General features: G+C 38.5%; 1 protein-coding gene across 3 annotated transcripts in view; it reads right to left on the bottom strand.

The window, feature by feature from the left end:
• dnah12 (dynein, axonemal, heavy chain 12) overlaps positions 1-19088 on the bottom strand; it is a 230102-nt gene extending 211014 nt beyond the window's left edge. For 2 of the 3 annotated variants that reach the window (XM_069939622.1, XM_069939624.1), the window contains exons 1-4: positions 18899-18989; positions 14678-14853; positions 5511-5601; positions 3535-3561 (exon numbers count right to left, since the gene is read on the bottom strand). In XM_069939622.1, coding sequence (XP_069795723.1) covers positions 3535-3561; positions 5511-5601; positions 14678-14853 — 294 coding nt within the window. In that variant the 5' untranslated portion in view covers positions 18899-18989. The other variant, XM_069939623.1, reaches the window with a different exon arrangement.
• Between the last annotated feature and the right edge of the window lie 317 nt (positions 19089-19405).

Here is a 19405-nt window from a genome sequence, read left to right as displayed (position 1 = left end):
CAGCAAGGAACGAACTCTGTATACTGGTTTACAGGGCCAGTGCTTTAATTATCATAAGGGACAGGAGTATGGAAAAGTTAACAGAAAATAACATATTCAACTGCGCAGCAGGAACATAATATAATCTATAAATTTTGTTTTCAATGCATTTCTGGCAGCTTGACTACCAAGCGCTACAACATGGTGAAGAAAAAATTAATAAAACCAACTCCAGCTAGAATTGCAAACTTCTTAGCTGATCATTTTAGGGTCATTGGTTGATTCCAACTAACGACCTACCATTTGACATGAATTTAAAAATGGAGAAAATTATATTAAAAAGCATTATCTAGAAATCCATACTTTGTTGGTGGGAAAGGACATACTGAAGAGCGCTATCAATACACGACTATTCCTCATAGTACAAGCGTGTGTGTATATGTGATTATCTATACATACACGTGTGCATGCATATATATCACACACGCATATATGTATGCATATGTATACAGATATACAGTATGTGTGTGTTTTTATATTATATATATCTATAGATATATATCTATATCTATATAGATATATATATAAAAACAGGCACATATACACGAGTGTATGTGAAAGAAAGAAATGGCTTTTCAACTCACAAGCACCAAGAAATTAAAATCAGAATCAGAAATTATTGTCATGAACATATCACAAAATCAGTTTGTTTTGCGGAACAATACAATGCAAACATTTATATAACCACATTACAAAATAAATAAAAATAATGCAAAATAAAAAAAAGACAGTGTCTGTAAGGTAGTGTCTATGGTTCATGTTCATTCAGTAATCTGATGGCAGAGGGGAAGAAGCTGTCCTTATGCTGCTAAGGATCAGTAGCTTAAAATTCCTGGGTATAAATATCTCCAAGGATCTGTCCTGGAACCTCTATGTTGAGGCAATCATGAAGAAGGCTTGCCAGCAGCTATACTTTGTGAGGAGTATTTGGAGTGGTGCAGTGCTAATTTTCTAGGTGCAGGAGCTCACCAAAAACAGTGACAAGAAGGTCCAGGAGCTTCCCCATGAGGTGCCTGGAGTGGCCCTCTGAGGTGGAGGAGTGACGGTCCTGTAGCACTGCACCTCTGAGTATTTGAAGATTCAGTATGTCACCAAAGACTCAAACTTCTACAGGTGTACCATGGAGAGCATTCTGATTGGTTGCATCACTCTCTGGTATGGAGGGGCCATCGCTCAAGACAAGAAAAATCTCCAGAGGGTTGTTACCTCCACCTGCAACATCACGGCACCAGTTTTCTCTCCATCAAGGACATCTTCAAGTGGCAGTGTCATAAGAAAGCAGCCACTATCTTCAAAGACCCCACTACCCAGGGCATGCCCTCTTCACTCTACTACTGTCAGGAAAAAGGTACAGGTGAAGACGAGCACTCACCAGCACAAGGACAACTTCTTGGCCATTGTCATCAGATTTCTGACTGAACAATGAACCACAGACACTAGCTTACTTTGTCATTGTTTTTGCACTCATTTTATTTATTTTGTAAGGTTTTATTTATTTTGTAATTATTTTTATTGAGTTTTATTATACAACCATACTTTATAGGTCCATATAAATTAAATATAATATACATTTGGATTGGTAAATCATGTAGAAATAATAATACATGGATTAATATTTCAATCTAAACATGTAGTGAATCGCAAAAAAAGAAAAGAAAAAAAAGAAAAAGAACAAAGGAGGGGGGAAAAAGGTTGATTCTAAAGATCTAACCCCATCCACCAACCAAGGTTGAAATTGGTATTCAAGCAGACTAGAAATCGAGCAACACCATCCAGAGATCTGACAAAACATGCCCATTTACTGCATCCGCGCCCCTTGAGCATTCCAATTATGAAAGTAAGTTATAAATGAACCCCAAGTCTTATCAAAAGAAATCTTAATCTGCCTAACATTATGTCTGATTTTTTTTTCCATACTTAGAAAGGACATAATATCCAGTAACCACTATCTATGGGTGGTGGAAAAACCTCTTTTCATTTAAGCAATATTCCTCTTCTAGCCAGTAATTTAGAAAATGCTAAGATCTGTTTTCATCACTGGAGAAGCCAAAAATTGTAATCAACAGACATGGTTCTAGATCGATCCCAAAAATGGCTAAAAATATTCTGAAAATAGCTAAATCTGCTAAATTGGAACAAAACCAAAACATATATATCAAAGAGACTTCAAATCTTTTACATTTGCCACACAAAGATTTGATATCTGGGTAGATTCGAGTGAGCTTAACTTTAGAAAAATTTACTCTATGCACTGCTTTAAATTGAATCAAACCGTGCCTAGCCCATAAAGATGAGTCACAGCCAAAACGGAAATCCAATCTTCTGAAATTGACATATAATGATCATTGTCCCATTCAGTTTTCATCCTAATTAAAGAGACTGTTTTAAAATTCAATATTTTATAATATAAGATGGATATTATACCTTTATGTACAAATTGTACTTCAAAAGGTTTGTCAATGAAATCAGATCCAGAAAATATGGAAGCATTGAAAGTTTGGAACAAATAAAATGTCTAATCTGATAATATCTAGAAAAAATGTTTTTTGGCAGATTAAATTTCATCATCAATTATTGTAAAGATGCAAAATTTTATTGGATAAAAAGATCATTAAAGTTTTAATTCTTAGACAATTCCTTTCTTCATAGTTTGCATCTAAAATGGCGGGTTGAAATAAATGATTGAGTAGAATAGGACTAGTAAATATAAATCCCGTAATTTAAAAAAAATTCCTAATTTGACTCCAGATCTTCAATCTATGTCTCGTTATTAAATTATTTGTTAGTTTTGGAATAGAGAGAGGTAAAGGGGAGCCCAAAATCGCCCATAAGGAAGTATTCTTCAGGAATTTAATTTCTGTTTCCATCCAATTGGGGCAGTCATATCTCCATTACAACATATTCCTTATGTTCATTACCCAATAATAAAACCTAAAATTAGGTAATGATAATCCTCCCTCATTTCTTGTGTTCTGAAGATAACTTTTATTTATTCTGGATTTCTTTCCTTGCCGTATATATGACACAATAGATTATTCCAATGTGTGTCATGTTCAAGACAATGTATTCTGATTCTGAGTCCTCGTCTTCAGGCTTCTGTGCCTTTTTCGATGGTAGCAGTGTGAAGAGCCTCAGTGGTGGGGGTCCTTGAGGATAGAGACTGCTTTTTTAAAACATCAACTTACTTATTGAATAGATTGGGATCTGTAAACGATCAAGTCTACCTTTGAGGGTAAGAATATGCCATGGTAAAGGACAAATAGCACGCAATCAATGTGTTTGGGATTTTCTGTTACTATTCTCAGCATTTAATCACATCTGTTCGTGAATAAAGACACTGTATTGGGATGTGTTCTGTTTGGTGCTCATGGAAGGCATCATGTGTTTAAAATGCTCTCAACCAAACATGCCTGTGATTGAAGATATAAATTATTCAATCTTTTTTCACTTATCTTTTATCAATCTTCACTTTGGAAGCCATTTCACACAACTTACCCTTCGTTGTTTTTGTTTGCTGTTCATCTGCAAGTGAAAGAAAGACAATATCTATATATCTCAGCCCATTATTCCTTTACACGACACGAGCAGAAATATTCATAATCCCTAAAGGATTTCTTAAATATATTACCAATACTTCCTTGACAATTTCTTTGTCACAGTCAGCCACTATGTCCCCATAATTTATTCAAAATTAACCTGCTTTTCTGATTTTTAAAAAATTCCTTTGGATTTTTTCATCAATGACTGGAATTGTTATATTGAACATGTAAAAATATACCATATAATTTAATAAAATGCTTTAGGAATAGGGTGGGAGGTCAGAATCTGAAGGGTGCATGCATCAAGGGATGAAAGAATAAAGCTTTTGATTGGACACAAATGATTATATTAAAAAATTTGAAGAATTAAATATTTATGTTAGTGAAAAGAGATGATGAGAAGATAAGGGATAAAAAATGTGATTCCAAAATAAACCACATTTTAAATTATATAAATAGAAAGATTAGAATATTTGTGAAAAAAATTGAAATTATATAACTTGAAGTGGAAAAGATACATTTATTTTATTTTGTGCATAATCTTGATTTCTTTTTTTGTTTGAATTCATCCACATTGACTGCCTTAAAAATGAAGATCCACAGTAATTATTCTTCCATCGGGAGCACAAATTTTAATATTTTTTTTGAAAGCTGTTTTGATCTGGGCAGCAAATGGTCCTCTAATATGTATTTTGTATAGTTTGCAAAGTTAGCAACCCTTGGTTAAGGAACATCTTGAAAAGAAACTTCACACTTTTCAAGATGACTTTTCATAAAATTGAATTCACCAAAATAAGGAAAAAAATTGTTATATTTAAACATGGGCTTTTATTGTAATTCTGGTTGACTCTTTCAATGTTGACATAATTTAAATACAACATCTTGAAAAGAGCTGAAATGCCAAGAGCTGAATTTGTGTTATGCATTCTCAGCAAATGCAGTGTTCAAAATTTTGAAATCAACCATTAAATTAGACAGATTATAGAGAATCTAAATAGAAAGGAATAGAATAAAAGACATGCACCATAACCACTTATTGTGTGATATTGAATATAATATGGTAAAGCTTTTGCAACTTTCTACATTGTTTCAAAAGGTCATGGAACACCAGCAAATAGTCCTCACCCAAACTGGCTTTCTGTTAAGAATACATAGTGAAATATAGTTATTAAAATGCACCTAATCCTTGGGAGCAAAATTACTTCTGTTCACAATAAGCCATTCTTACTACTCTAAATTATATTGATCTAGTCATTGCTGTGTAATCAAAAACTACAATATTTTAAATCAATCATTGAGAAAAGATTTAATGTCTATCTCTTCTTCTTTGTGTTACTTGATAAAATTCTACTTCAGTTGCGCATTGAAAATGACCAGCCACTATGCTAACTTGTGAGAAATTTTCAGTTGAGGATTATGTCAATAAGTTGACATGGAGAGTTAAACATAAGTGAGTGAAATATCAATCTATCATAACTACATAATATAATTAAAATGATCATATCGTTCGGTATGTAGTATATGCATTTGTCGCTTAAAAGCCTGGTGAAAGGTGAGGAGATTATTTTTTTAAGTTTCCTGCAATGGTTCGCTATGTACCTTTTAATTTAGAAAAGAGACACCAGATGAGTTGACAGGAGAAATACAAACAAAATGTCCTGAAAGTTGCATTGTTTAATATTTTGCTCAATGGACTTTAAAGTAGAGAGAGAATGAAAAAAATGCAGCTTTCTGTGTGTCATGTTACTTCAATCTTCAAGCAAACAATTACATATCCTGACCTTTGCAGAGAGAAAATATCAAAGGTTACAGCTTTCAGCCAGGAGACATTTTATTTTACAAAACTAAAAGAAAGAGATACAACAGGAAAGAATTAAATGCACTAAGTGGTTGTGGATTATTAACACTTAACAGAAGAAACTAAATACTCACTGTAGAAGGCAATTGAGGCTCGGGAGTGCTCGGTTCCTGTTTCTGAATCTCCTGCATTACTTCTTCATAAATCTTGCGTGCATCATCGATCCTACAAATGAAAATGTAAAATGGCATTTTTTGGTAATGATAGTGATTTTGAGAAGACTGTGGAGTCTTTTGAGGACTATGGTGATCACCTTTTTCAATGCCAATACCATTGCTGAGGGCAAGAAAACGAGTTTATTTCTTGCAAGTGTGGGACCGACGGCATACAAGTTGTTGAAAAATCTGTGCAGTCCGGATCAGCTCAGTAGAAAGGAATATCCAGACTTGTAGAACCTGCTTACTGAACATTTTAGGCTGGTACCTATCATCATTGCAGAGAGGACGGCACAACACGGAGATAGAGACTTTGTCATCAGACTGAATCTTGTTCCTTTGGCTCCTTTTTGAAGGAGGCACTCTGAGACAGAATTGTTTCAGGACTACATCCCAAAATGTCCCATACTCAGCGAAATTCCTTTCGGTTCTTGATTTGATGTTGAACGACGCAAGGGCTAAAGGCATCGCTGACAAGATGGCAGGGGCTGCAAACCAGGACTACACGGGGAATCAACTCGGCCATGAGAGGAAAGAGCGGACATCAAAATTCCTTCTAGCTCATTCAACAAGGGGATGCAGTGCAAATACTGTGGAGGGAAACATTGGGTTTCAAAGATGCTACGTGCCACAGATGCAAGAAGCGAGGACATAGTCACTTGGTGTGTTTCTCCTCAAAGCATGGCCACGAGAAGATAAAAATTTGTTGAAACTGATTTTGACGATGACTCGAAGACTGAGAGTGTACAAACGGATAAGATATTTGGTCTGTTTCAGCTTGAGGGTGAGCGCTACCATACATTTTTACCATAAAGGTCAATGAAAATATAGGAAACCCCTGTATTGAGATGGAGGTAGATACAGGAGCTTCCTGGTCAACCATGACTGACTCGTGTACTATGCGAAATTGTCAGAGTTTCCATTAGAGGAAATAAATATCATCCTTAGGAACTACTGTGAGGAGATAGTATCAGATAACTGTCCCAGTGCAGCATGAAAATTGTGAAACATTCATGCTGATTGTGAAAGGAAATCATCCAGCTCTCTTTGGGAGAGACCAGATTGAATTGTGAGAATATTTTGGTGATTAGGGATCGAGGTAATGAAACCAAATCTCAGCCCAGGCCAACCCCAAAATCACACCATAAACCTATTGCCACATCTCTGTTCAGTTGGAGTTAGACTCAGTTCTAAGAAGGCATGACAAATTGTTTGGGAATGAATGAATGGGCATAAAAGCATTTACTGCTTCAATTAAATGCAAGCCAGGTGCCAAACATATATTTCATAAACCGCAACCCATGCCCTATGCAATGGTGGAAACTGTAAATAGAGTATGAGCGGCTTGTAAATGATGACATACTGACCCGTATTGCACAATATGAGTGGGCCTCGCCCATTGTTCATGTTCCCAAGCCCCAAGGGAATATTTGGTGTGCAGTGACTACAGCACATGAATGAGGTCATAAAGGATGATGGCTACAAGCTGCCCAATGTGCAAGATTTGTTCGCAAAATTCACACAAAATGGTATTACATCAAAAGAGCATTTGGTCATTGACCTAGCTGTTGCGTTTAACCAGCTCTTTCTCAATGAAGAGTCAGCTGAACTCCTCATACTCTCAACACTCACAAAGCCTTTCTTGTGCTTTGGAGTGAAAACTGCACCAGTCTTGTTCCAAGTGCCAGGTATGGAGCATGTTTTTTTGCTACGTCAATGGCATTTTGATCGTGACCAATGCCTATGACCAGTACGTGAAGGTGCTGACAGAGCTATTTTCCCAGCTGGACAAACACAATGTGTGACTCAATCGTGAGAAATCCCAATTTCTGAAGTCGACTATCCTTGGACACATTCTCACTGCGGATGGCATTAAGCCATTGCAGGTCAAAATAGGGGCGATCAAGAATGCGCAAAGACCAGAGAATATCTCTGAACTGAAATCTTTCCTTTCCTCCTGATGATAAATTACTATGGGGAGTTTGTTCCAAATCTGAGCTCAAAACTACACCTGCTCTGTGCACTGCTGCAACACTCCGCAGAGTGGAAATGCAAAGAAGCCTTTGAGGATGCAAAAGACATACGAGCTACTGACCACGTTCTGGTCCATTATGATCCATTGAAACCACAAGTTTTGAATGTGGATGCAAGTCAGGGGCTGTCCTAAATCACATACTGGATGTCGGCTCAGAAAAGCCAATTGCGTATGTGTCAAGAACATTGAACACTGCTGGGGAAAAAACTACGCACAAATAGACAAGGAAGGCTTGGTCATTGTATTCAGCATGAGGAGGTTTCACCTCTCCCTCTATAGTAGAAAATTTCACTCTCGTTACAGACCATCAGCCGTTTATAAGCAGTTTTGGTTTGAAGCTGGGGACTCCCTCCCCCCGGCTGCTGCTCGCATGCAGGGAAAGGCTTTGCTCCTCTCTGGCTTTCGATATCAAATTGAGTATTGCAACACAAATGCAGATCTATTGAGTAGGTTACCCCTGACGACTGCTATTCCTCATCTAGATGAGGTATATGCGAACAAGCTGCTGTAGATCAGGTACCCGTAACTGCACAGCAAATTGCAGGTCGAACAAGAAAATTTCAGGTGCTGCACAGGTGCATGAACAAACCCTATAGGGATGGGCAAATCATTGCAAGGATGTATCACTGCAACCATATTTCACCCGTCCTTGGAAAATGGGTAGATGAGTTGGTCATCCAGATGGGAAAGGCTAGAACCTACTCAATGAGTTACATGAAAGTCATCATGGCACGAGCTAGATAAAGGTTCCCGCACCATCATTTATTTTGTGCCCCAGCATTGACCAGGATATTGAAGACACAGTGCAAAATTGTTCTACATGAGTTGAAGCTCAAAACACACTCAAACAAGTTCCATTGTTACTCTGCCCTTGGGCCATGGATCCGTGACAGAGAGTTCACATTAACTTCACCAAAGTCAAAGATCAGCAATTTCTACTTGAAGTAGACAGCCCATTAGAAGTGGCTGCAAGCATTTCCGATGAGCAGTACTACATCAGCTGCTACCATCACTGTGCTGTGATCCCTATTTGCCAGCTTTGGATTGTCCTTACAGGTAGTAAGTGATAATGGCCTGCAATTTACATCTGAGGAGTTTGCATCATTCCTGAAGGGTAATGGCATCAAGCACACCCTTTGACTACCATACCACTCAGCTAGCAATGGTTTAGCTGAAGGACATATTGAGACTTTCAAGCAGTGGCTTGAAAAATCTGACAAGAAGCTACCCATCCGACATAAGGGAGCAAACACGCTGTTTCTTTACAGAAATACACCACATACAACCAGCGGAATTATTCCTCAGGCGTGCTCCACAAACAGAACTTACTTTAGTTCAGCTCAATCTCAAACAGAAAGTGGAGGAGAATCAAATCGCAAAGATCAAAGAGACGGTGCTCATCCCAAAATGCGATCATTTAGAGTCAGAAACATGAGGGAAGGAAAGATGGCTACCGGGGACTATAGTATCGATAAAGGGGCCGCTCACATATTTGGTTAGAATATCAATAGAAGAGTTGTTCATGCAGATCATCTGATCCCAGATGACTCTAGGAGTAATGAATCTGCAGATGACCTGTCTGAAACGCACACACTTGTTGATTTAGATTAGTAGTTTTCAAACTGCCCCCCAAACTCATATTCCACCTTAAGAAATCCTTATCGCATAAGTGCACTGTGATTAGTAAGGGATTGCTTAAGGTGGTATGTAAGTGGAAAGAAAATATTTTAAAACCACTGTTTTAATTGTACCTAATTGACTCGTTATGTGCATGGTTTCATAACTCAAAAGGAAATGGGGCAATGACAATTTTTCACAAGTAAAATATTTCAGTAACAATTTGTTGATTTAGATTAGAGCAGTGGTTCTCAACCTTTTCCCCCCTCTCATATACCACCTTAAACAATCCCTTACTAATTACAAAGAACATGACATAGGGATTGCTTAAGGTGGAAAGAAAGTTTAGGAGGTTGTTTGAAAACCACTGATTTAGACGATGATGCAGTCCCAACACTCAGTTCACACTCAACTCCTAATTCTGATCTTAGGGACCCAGCTTAAATCGACAAAGAAATCCCATTTGTAGTTACATGGTTAGGCAGAGTTATTCGGCCTCCAAAACATTAAGGATCTTAAGCTCATGATATTGTGCATTGATTTATGTTCTGTTATGTCATAATTCCAGATTTAAAGTAAGGTCTGAAATGACCCGGTACACTCCCTCATAAAATGTACTGTAATAAGCCATAATACTCGGTCATTGTGTAATTGATTTGGAATTGAAACAGCAGAAACTAAATCTTTGATATTGTTAAAGGATAAGGTACGATATCTATTGCATGCACGTATCAAGTTCAAAAATGTATCATGTTTTCTTTAAGGCATATGACAAGAGTTATAGAAGTCATGATCTAGAAGGGAGGAATGTAGTATCCTATGTCAGCATCCATGCTGATATCAGTATCTCATGACTATGCGATTATGCGGTCATTAACCTCATGTCAATGATCTGTTGCATAATTAGTACCCACACATATATAACTATATATGATAAAATGTAAGCTCTGTTCAGCTATGACTGAACCACCTTGGAATGTTACTTGACCACAAGGTCCATGTGCATTTTGAATAAACCACTCTGTCAAGTCATGGGTGCCTTGTCTCTGTCCTTTTGACTGTGCACGTTAACTACTAGAACTTCAAACTATACTCATGGTTTCTCCAATACAGAAAATGCATGACATAGGGATCAGGGCTGTTGTATACTGTTGAAGTTGTAGATAATATCTAACCTGTGCCCATGTTAGATAAGGAATGGCAAGTAGCGTATTGTAGTCCTTGGTTGTAGTAAGCCTGTATAAACTTTGCTAGTATCAGTAATATTAAGTCAGATGTGACTGGGTTGTACTGTGCTTGTAAGAGTTTAAGTAGTTACTGGTATTGGTTGTACTGAACTGTGTGATTGAGAATATTTGCAATGGTTATCCTTGTTGCGATCCTCTTACGTATGTTTCAATAATGATAATTTCTGCATTCAGCCTGCCTGTGTCCAGACCCACCATTCTTTGAACCCACTGAACTTTACCCTTCCCACTCAACAGGTGGCAGCTGTTCCTAAACCTGGTGGTGCGAACAAGGTCGGGTCAGATACAGCAATGAGCTCTCTGAACCCTTCTCCATTAACAATGGCGTGAAGCAAGGCTGTGTTCTCGCACCAACCCTCTTTTCAATCTTCTTCAGCATGATGCTGAACCAAGCCATGAAAGACCCCAACAATGAAGACGCTGTTTACATCCGGTACCGCACGGATGGCAGTCTCTTCAATCTGAGGCGCCTGCAAGCTCACACCAAGACACAAGAGAAACTTGTCCGTGAACTACTCTTTGCAGATGATGCCGCTTTAGTTGCCCATTCAGAGCCAGCTCTTCAGCGCTTGACGTCCTGCTTTGCGGAAACTGCCAAAATGTTTGGCCTGGAAGTCAGCCTGAAGAAAACTGAGGTCCTCCATCAGCCAGCTCCCCACCATGACTACCAGCCCCCCCACATCTCCATCGGGCACACAAAACTCAAAACGGTCAACCAGTTTACCTATCTCGGCTGCACCATTTCATCAGATGCAAGGATCGACAATGAGATAGACAACAGACTCGCCAAGGCAAATAGCGCCTTTGGAAGACTACACAAAAGAGTCTGGAAAAACAACCAACTGAAAAACCTCACAAAGATAAGCGTATACAGAGCCGTTGTCATACCCACACTCCTGTTCGGCTCCGAATCATGGGTCCTCTACCGGCACCACCTACGGCTCCTAGAACGCTTCCACCAGCGTTGTCTCCGCTCCATCCTCAACATCCATTGGAGCGCTCACACCCCTAACGTCGAGGTACTCGAGATGGCAGAGGTCGACAGCATCGAGTCCACGCTGCTGAAGATCCAGCTGCGCTGGATGGGTCACGTCTCCAGAATGGAGGACCATCGCCTTCCCAAGATCGTATTATATGGCGAGCTCTCCACTGGCCACCGTGACAGAGGTGCACCAAAGAAAAGGTACAAGGACTGCCTAAAGAAATCTCTTGGTGCCTGCCACATTGACCACCGCCAGTGGGCTGATAACGCCTCAAACCGTGCATCTTGGCGCCTCACAGTTTGGCGGGCAGCAGCCTCCTTTGAAGAAGACCGCAGAGCCCACCTCACTGACAAAAGGCAAAGGAGGAAAAACCCAACACCCAACCCCAACCCCAACCAACCAATTTTCCCTTGCAACCGCTGCAATCGTGTCTGCCTGTCCCGCATCGGACTGGTCAGCCACAAACGAGCCTGCAGCTGACGTGGACTTTTTACCCCCTCCATAAATCTTCGTCCGCGAAGCCAAGCCAAAGAAAGAAAGAAAATAGTAAAACCTTGTTAGAGTGCAGTAGTTGGGGTCCAAGATTTCATACCACGTTACAGCTGAGTCGCGGAACAGATGCACAAATGTCAGAGTTAGATAATCAAACCCAAATATTACCAGTTTTCGAAGGATCTGCTATCTATAACTAACAATTTTAATGAAAGAAAGTAAGCCCATTCTTTTAATATTGGTATTCTGAATTTTAATCAACTTATTTGCAAAGTTTGGGGTCCAGAGAGTCCCACGCTATAAGCGATTCCACGGATTAACGAATCATGTTCTAACGAGGTTTCACTGTACCACTTTCCAGATGGTACCAGCGAGAACAGAGTAAATGTGGATCCTTGATGATTGCTGCTACTCTCCAATGGCAGCATTCCCTGTAGATGTTCTCGACGGTGGGGAGGGTTTTGCCTGTGATGTCTTGGGTTGTGTCCACTATCTTTTGCAGGGCTTTACACTCAAGGGCTTTGGTATCCCCATACCAGACAGTCAGCACACTTTCCACCGCACATCTGTAGAATTCCTTAGTGACTACAGCTTTTCATTTGGGTGTATATACAAGTTTAATCAAACAAACAAGTGCGCCATTTCTGACAAACAATGAAAAAGGGACTACAAAAAATGAGAAATAGGCTTAAAATAGCTATGACACTTTCTTGACACTTTCTTCTCAACAAGCAGTGGGACTAAGTGGAAATCATGGATGTATTTATTGGTGGAAAGGAAAAGCAAGTAGCACCTTAATATATACAAGTAATAGATGGGCAGACAGGAAGGCAGGTTGTACTTCCTACACCAGTGTCAAAACACACCATCTTCATTATCGCCTTGGCTCCAGGCTTAATAATAATAAGGATGAATTTTTACATCATTGACAGGCCTAATGACCTATTTAATCCACCTGCAAACCCCTGGTGATGCCTCATTTATTCTATTCTATCACAATTTGCCAGCCAAACAACAATGCAAGGTTCAGCCTTTGACATTTCCATTGTGTGACAGACTATATAGTTATGTTTTGGGACCTAAATTGGGGAAAGTTTGTTAGAGTAGGTCACATACAAACACTTTAAAACAGATCTTATTTGAAATACTGGAGCTCTGCTAATGCTAGACATGTCGGGGCCTAGAGCTTTTGCAAGAGCTTTGAAGAGTGCTCAATGGACTTCACTAATGGATTGTTGTTTACAAAAGGCAACGGATGAAAGATCTTGCTGGAGCTGCAGATTGTCTAGGAGGGTCATGTGGTTTTGCAAGCAGAAAGAATCAAAGGCTTTTCTGTGTGCTGGGACTGGAACAGGACAAGCTTGCAAGCTGATGGAAAGCCTATTTGAAAGATGGCCTGGTCAAAGCCCTTGTGGTTCATGCAAGAGGAGAGGACTGGCTGTCTAATGACCTGAAAGAAAGAGGTTATCATCTGGAGAACCCTGAAGGGGCAGGTTTCGTCAGTAAGACACAGGAGTGGCTGATGGAAGTACATCAGTTGTGGATGTCCTGGAATAACAAAACTCTCTCTGAAAACCAACAAGAACCTTCCTGAGCAGTAACCATTTAACTTTCAAGCACCAATGCCTGGTGAACTTTATAAATGTTAAATTCTGGCACAATATAAGAATTGGCTGCAACCACTGAACTTGGAGGAATGAGAAGTGAGATTGGTCTGTGAACCAAAGAACTTTTCTGAACTTACACACACATTGCATACACATGCACTTAGAATTAGAAGGGGGTTAAGTTAAGTAAGTCAATAGCAACAAGTTAGAGTGTGATTCTGTTTTCATGTTTAAAGATAATTAAAAGTAATAACCATTTGTCTTGGTGAATATCTATTGCTGCTGGGTTTTGGGGTCCTCTGGGCTCGTAACATTTGTAAATGTTTCCAAAGTTGCTCTGTGTTTCAGATTGGAATTCCGTTTACAGAATGTGATCGTTTTCAGTGTGCCCAGTTGAAAATTTCGAGTTTTTTTTTCTTAAACAGAAATGTTTGATAAAAGATAAACATGGGTGTTTAACAACATGAGAAATGCATATTTACCACATTCTCAGAACTCCTTTTTTATTCACAACTCTGCTAGTTCCTGTCGGCACCGACATATGTAGCCACCTACTGCAATATTGAATGATATTTTTGTGAGCGGTTTCTTTCTATTTAAAATAATTCATTCAGCTTAAACCACATCTGTTACAGAAATGAATTTATCTAGGAATACCATTGAAGAGACATTCTATCTTTGATACAGAATAAAACCCCCATTATTTGGAATTCAAGCAACCGGCAGCCTCAAGTAACAAGCAAAAAAATTACAGAAAATAAATTGGTAAAAAATACCAAAGTTTAAAATTGGTCCTCCCCACCCCCCGCAGTTAGTTCTCAAACCTACACAACACACAATCTCAAGCAACCAGCAAATTCACTAATCCAGAATCTACCAATCTCCATTGGTGCCAGATACTGGGGGTTTTGTTTGGTGGAATTATGGAACCATGGAGATATCCTCTATAATCTTCACTGCATTTCCATCAACATTTGATCCCAATTGTATCATTGTTTTCCAAATAACAAATGTTTACATGCGGTTGATGAGACTGAATGAAATTTATTCGTTGAAAAAATATTCTTTTTTAATAAATGTGACAACTTCAAAACATTCAACTTACATGATTTTTCCAAGTAACTGTTGGTGATATTTGTGAGTTCTATAACTCAGAAGTTTGCTTGTAGAAAGTTCATTGTTTATTATTGACTCAGGCGTGGGGAATATAGGAGGCAGTCGAGATCGAATGTCTTCAGAATGAGGAGCACAGACATTCCTAACTTTTTTTGAGGACTTCATCTAAATTAATGAAAAATGCAATTTAATAAAATGCAATTATGCCAAAAGATTATTTAATAATTATTCTGCTTATTAAAATGAAAAGGACAAAAGTGAAAATAATTACTAATATATTACAAATAATATGCAACATAAATCAGACAACAAATCATTTGGACAAAAGTTCATCTTCCACTAGTTAAGTGTTAATATTTGTAATGCATTATTAAATCTACACAATTCCCCTCTGCCATTTTCTGAAAAGAAACTTCTCCAGTAATTTGAAAGGAAAAACTAATTCCTTTCACTAACTTACAAAGTTCCAAAGCACTTTACAACCAATAAAAATGTAGTCATTGTTGTAATATTAAAAAATGTGGCAACAAATTTACACACTTTCATTTCTCACAACTGAATTTTATTTATTTTTAAACACCAAAATGAAGTTTGTAGTTTAATGTGTATGTACGTCCTGCTTTGCGGAAACTGCCAAAGTGTTTGGCCTGGAAGTCAGCCTGAAGAAAACTGAGGTCCTCCATCAGCCAGCTCCCCACCATGACTACCAGCCCCCCCACATCTCCATCGGGCACACAAAACTCAAAACAGTCAACCAGTTTACCTATCTCGGCTGCACCATTTCATCAGATGCAAGGATCGACAATGAGATAGACAACAGACTCGCCAAGGCAAATAGCGCCTTTGGAAGACTACACAAAAGAGTCTGGAAAAACAACCAACTGAAAAACCTCACAAAGATAAGCGTATACAGAGCCGTTGTCATACCCACACTCCTGTTCGGCTCCGAATCATGGGTCCTCTACCGGCATCACCTACGGCTCCTAGAACGCTTCCACCAGCGTTGTCTCTGCTCCATCCTCAACATCCATTGGAGCGCTTTCATCCCTAACGTCAAAGTACTCGAGATGGCAGAGGTCGACAGCATTGAGTCCACGCTGCTGAAGATCCAGCTGCGCTGGGTGGGTCACGTCTCCAGAATGTAGGACCATGGCCTTCCCAAGATCGTGTTATATGGCGAGCTCTCCACTGGCCACCGTGACAGAGGTGCACCAAAGAAAAGGTACAAGGACTGCCTAAAGAAATCTCTTGGTGCCTGCCACATTGACCACCGCCAGTGGGCTGATATCGCCTCAAACCGTGCATCTTGGCGCCTCACAGTTTGGCGGGCAGCAACCTCCTTTGAAGACCGCAGAGCCCACCTCACTAACAAAAGGCAAAGGAGGAAAAACCCAACACCCAACCCCAACCAACCAATTTTCCCCTGCAGCCGCTGCAACCGTGTCTGCCTGTCCCGCATCGGACTTGTCAGCCACAAACGAGCCTGCAGCTGACGTGGACTTTTACCCCCTCCATAAATCTTCGTCCGCGAAGCCAAGCCAAAGAAGAATTTAGGTATTGGCACTTTGGCAAACTAAGGGGCTTTTGTAAGGAAATATTGGACATTAAAACATAATTTTCCAAAGAGATTATTAAAATTGTACCAAGAAATGACTAGTGCCAGACTATAATGTGGAAAAGGATTATCTTGGTTTCTCTTAAAAAAAAATTAGCAGAAAAATGTAAACAATAAGACTTAAGATTTTATAAATCTAATCAAGGTCATGAGGTTATAAACATTAAATACGGCATGACTGATTAAGTAAATTCTCTGAGGATGTTAATAACAATTGGAAGAAAAAGGATACTATTAACATACACAGACTGAAAAATCTTTTCTTTGTTTAAAATATTTTTATTGAGTTTTAAAAAACCTTTACACAAGGTCTAATGATAACATACATTATATCACAAACATATCAAATATCAATTGTAAATTAGAAGTATTACCATAATTATTACAAAACTTATTTCATTCAGGACATTAAATTTTTATTATTATAATAAACAATTAAATCATAACTTGTACTATGTCCAAAAATAATATAATACAAAAATAATACAAATAATACATGTAAAATTCCCTTATATTTTATACTCCTCTGATGTGATCATGCTGTTCTGTGATATGATCCATGATCTATAGTTAAACCCCACCCCCCTTTACTTATTAGTATTAATAATAAAAGGAAAAATAAGGAAAGAAAAATCTTTTGAATGAATATCAAGGTTACTTGTGTAAATATGATCACTGAAGAATAATGAGGAATGAATGGATTTTATTCAGAAAATATAATTGGTAATGTCATATGGATCCTTGAAAAACAAGTGCAATTATACACTATACTATCATTCTATTGATGAATTTTTGCAATAATCTAATTTACACTTTAAGATTTGTGCTCTTTATTTACAAAACTTTCTTTCTAGTGTAACAATACTTATTGTTAGCAATGAACAGCAATTGAGATCCCAGGTAATTGACATCCATTCAAATGGAGATTCCAGCAGATGAGAGATTAAATCAAAAGATTAAAATAAAATTGTTTACTGAAAGTTGCATGTCGATTTTCAGTATTTTGACTGATATTCATGAGCTCTAAATGAATGGGAAATGTCTATATCACTACAATTTTTTAATGAACTATTTCTCCATAATGCAACTCTTCCATAAATTGAGGAATACATAAAAATATTATCATAATTTACTGATGTTGCAACATGAGAGTTGATGGCTGAATAAAAATTATAAAATTTGACAAGATTGAAACAGAATTAGTATTTCAGATTGACACCGACATTTTACTTTTGGATCATTACTTAAATGTTGCAACAAAAATGAGTACGAATTTTAACTTGAAAGAATTGACATTTAAAGAATAAAATTACTGAATTTGTTAGAAGGATTGATTATATACTTAGTGATTTATGAGTGTAGCCTTTAAAAAAGAGTTGGAAGTGAAAATACCTGGCTCTTTAAAGAAAATTGTGATTAAGCTAATATAATGTATTGCTTAAGCCACAATTAAAGGTACAAAGATACAAAGGATTTGTAAATAATTAAAAGTTTTAAATTGGGAAACTAAAAAAAATTTGTATTGATCAATACGTTGGTTAAAGGAACAGAAACCAGATGAGTAGATGGAGTCTAAAATATTCAACAGAAAACTTTTGATACACGGTATATTCCTACAGAATCAACAATTCGTAATTCAGAATGAAATTGTCAGCTAAATTTAATCTTTATAACAGATATTTACATTAGGCATTTTGTTCAGTCCAAACTTTCTGATTTTCCTTGAAACACAAATTCTAATATTCTTAAGTTAGTATTCCATTCTATTTATAACGACTTATTGGATTTAAGATCAGCCTCAATGGCTGGGATTAAAAATGATTGGGAATGTGTTTTGAATATAACATTTCAGATGAAGATTGGTACTCTATGATTCCTCATTTTGTACAAGGCATAGATTATCACAATTTAAGGTAGTACATAGAATACATAGGTCAAAACTCAAATCTTTATCCAGATTATGTGAAAAGCTTCATAGGTTTTTGGGAAGATTTTTGGAAAACATTTTCCAAACTTTATCAATAATTTTTTATGATCATGCCCCTTTAATTGCCTTGTTTGTTTGTTTGTTTGTTTTCTAGTGAACCAGATTCCAGGAGAAAGTTTTAGCTTTTTTTCCATGTTAATCGTCGAGCAATTTTAATGAAATGTGGTTACGTGATGTAATGTCCTACTTAAGCTTGGAGAAAAGTAGACAGAATATTAAAGTTAGGAAGTTTCAATTGGACAAGATGTGGTAATGATTGAAAGATTTAAGTTTGGATGCTCCAGTGATTCTCTTGTCTGGTTGCTGAGGGTCACTCTCTGATCCATTTCTTCAAGGTAACTTTGTGCAGAGAGAGGGGATGGATTCGGTTTAGTTTTAGGGGTTTCCTTTGGACCTGTTATTTGTTTTATTGGAGACTTTGCAGGATTTATCTGTAAAGATATTTTAAAAAAGAATGAAGTCAGAGAAAATTAAATGGTGTAGGGGCAGCGAGGGAAAACAGAAGCATTTAGTAGCTGATGTGCAGGAGTCAAGAGAATGGTGGAGGCTGGCACCCCAAAATGAATGGGGCAAGTGGGACGAGGAAGGCTCAGCAGGTGAGGCATTACCTGGCGTTACCTCTCACATGGAGAGGACCGGGGGAGCTCAGCCCCGGACCCGCTGCAGGTTTGCGGTCCCGACCCCCCCGCCGAAAGACCACACACCGTCACCTACCTTGCACGTTCACCCTGGGCTCAAGAGCCGCCGCGTCTCGGAGCCGCAAACAAGTCCATCACCACGGAGACGCCGAAACAGGCGTTGCCGGGCAGCGCGCACGCGCGGTCCCACCTTGGTGGGAGGACGAGCCAGGCTCGCGGTCCATTCCCGGGCAGCTTTCGCTCTCTATTAAAAAGTTACGTTCTTCGGTTCAAAAACAACTTGCATTTTATAAAGCACGGCGATACTGAAATGCTTCCACGCTTAGATATGGAGATTCCAACGTGGCTGTGGCTCAAGGTTCTCCACCCACCCTGCCTGGTTCCTCTTTTGCCAGGTCATCCCTGAGAAGTTGCCGGTGATGTGATTTGTTTGGCAGTCTTTCGGGTGAAGAGGATACCGCAATGTCATCCGAGAGA

Source organism: Narcine bancroftii, chromosome 5 (assembly GCF_036971445.1).
Source record: "Narcine bancroftii isolate sNarBan1 chromosome 5, sNarBan1.hap1, whole genome shotgun sequence".
In the NCBI taxonomy this organism is placed as follows: domain Eukaryota; kingdom Metazoa; phylum Chordata; class Chondrichthyes; order Torpediniformes; family Narcinidae; genus Narcine; species Narcine bancroftii.
This window is presented reverse-complemented; position numbering and strand designations above follow the sequence as displayed.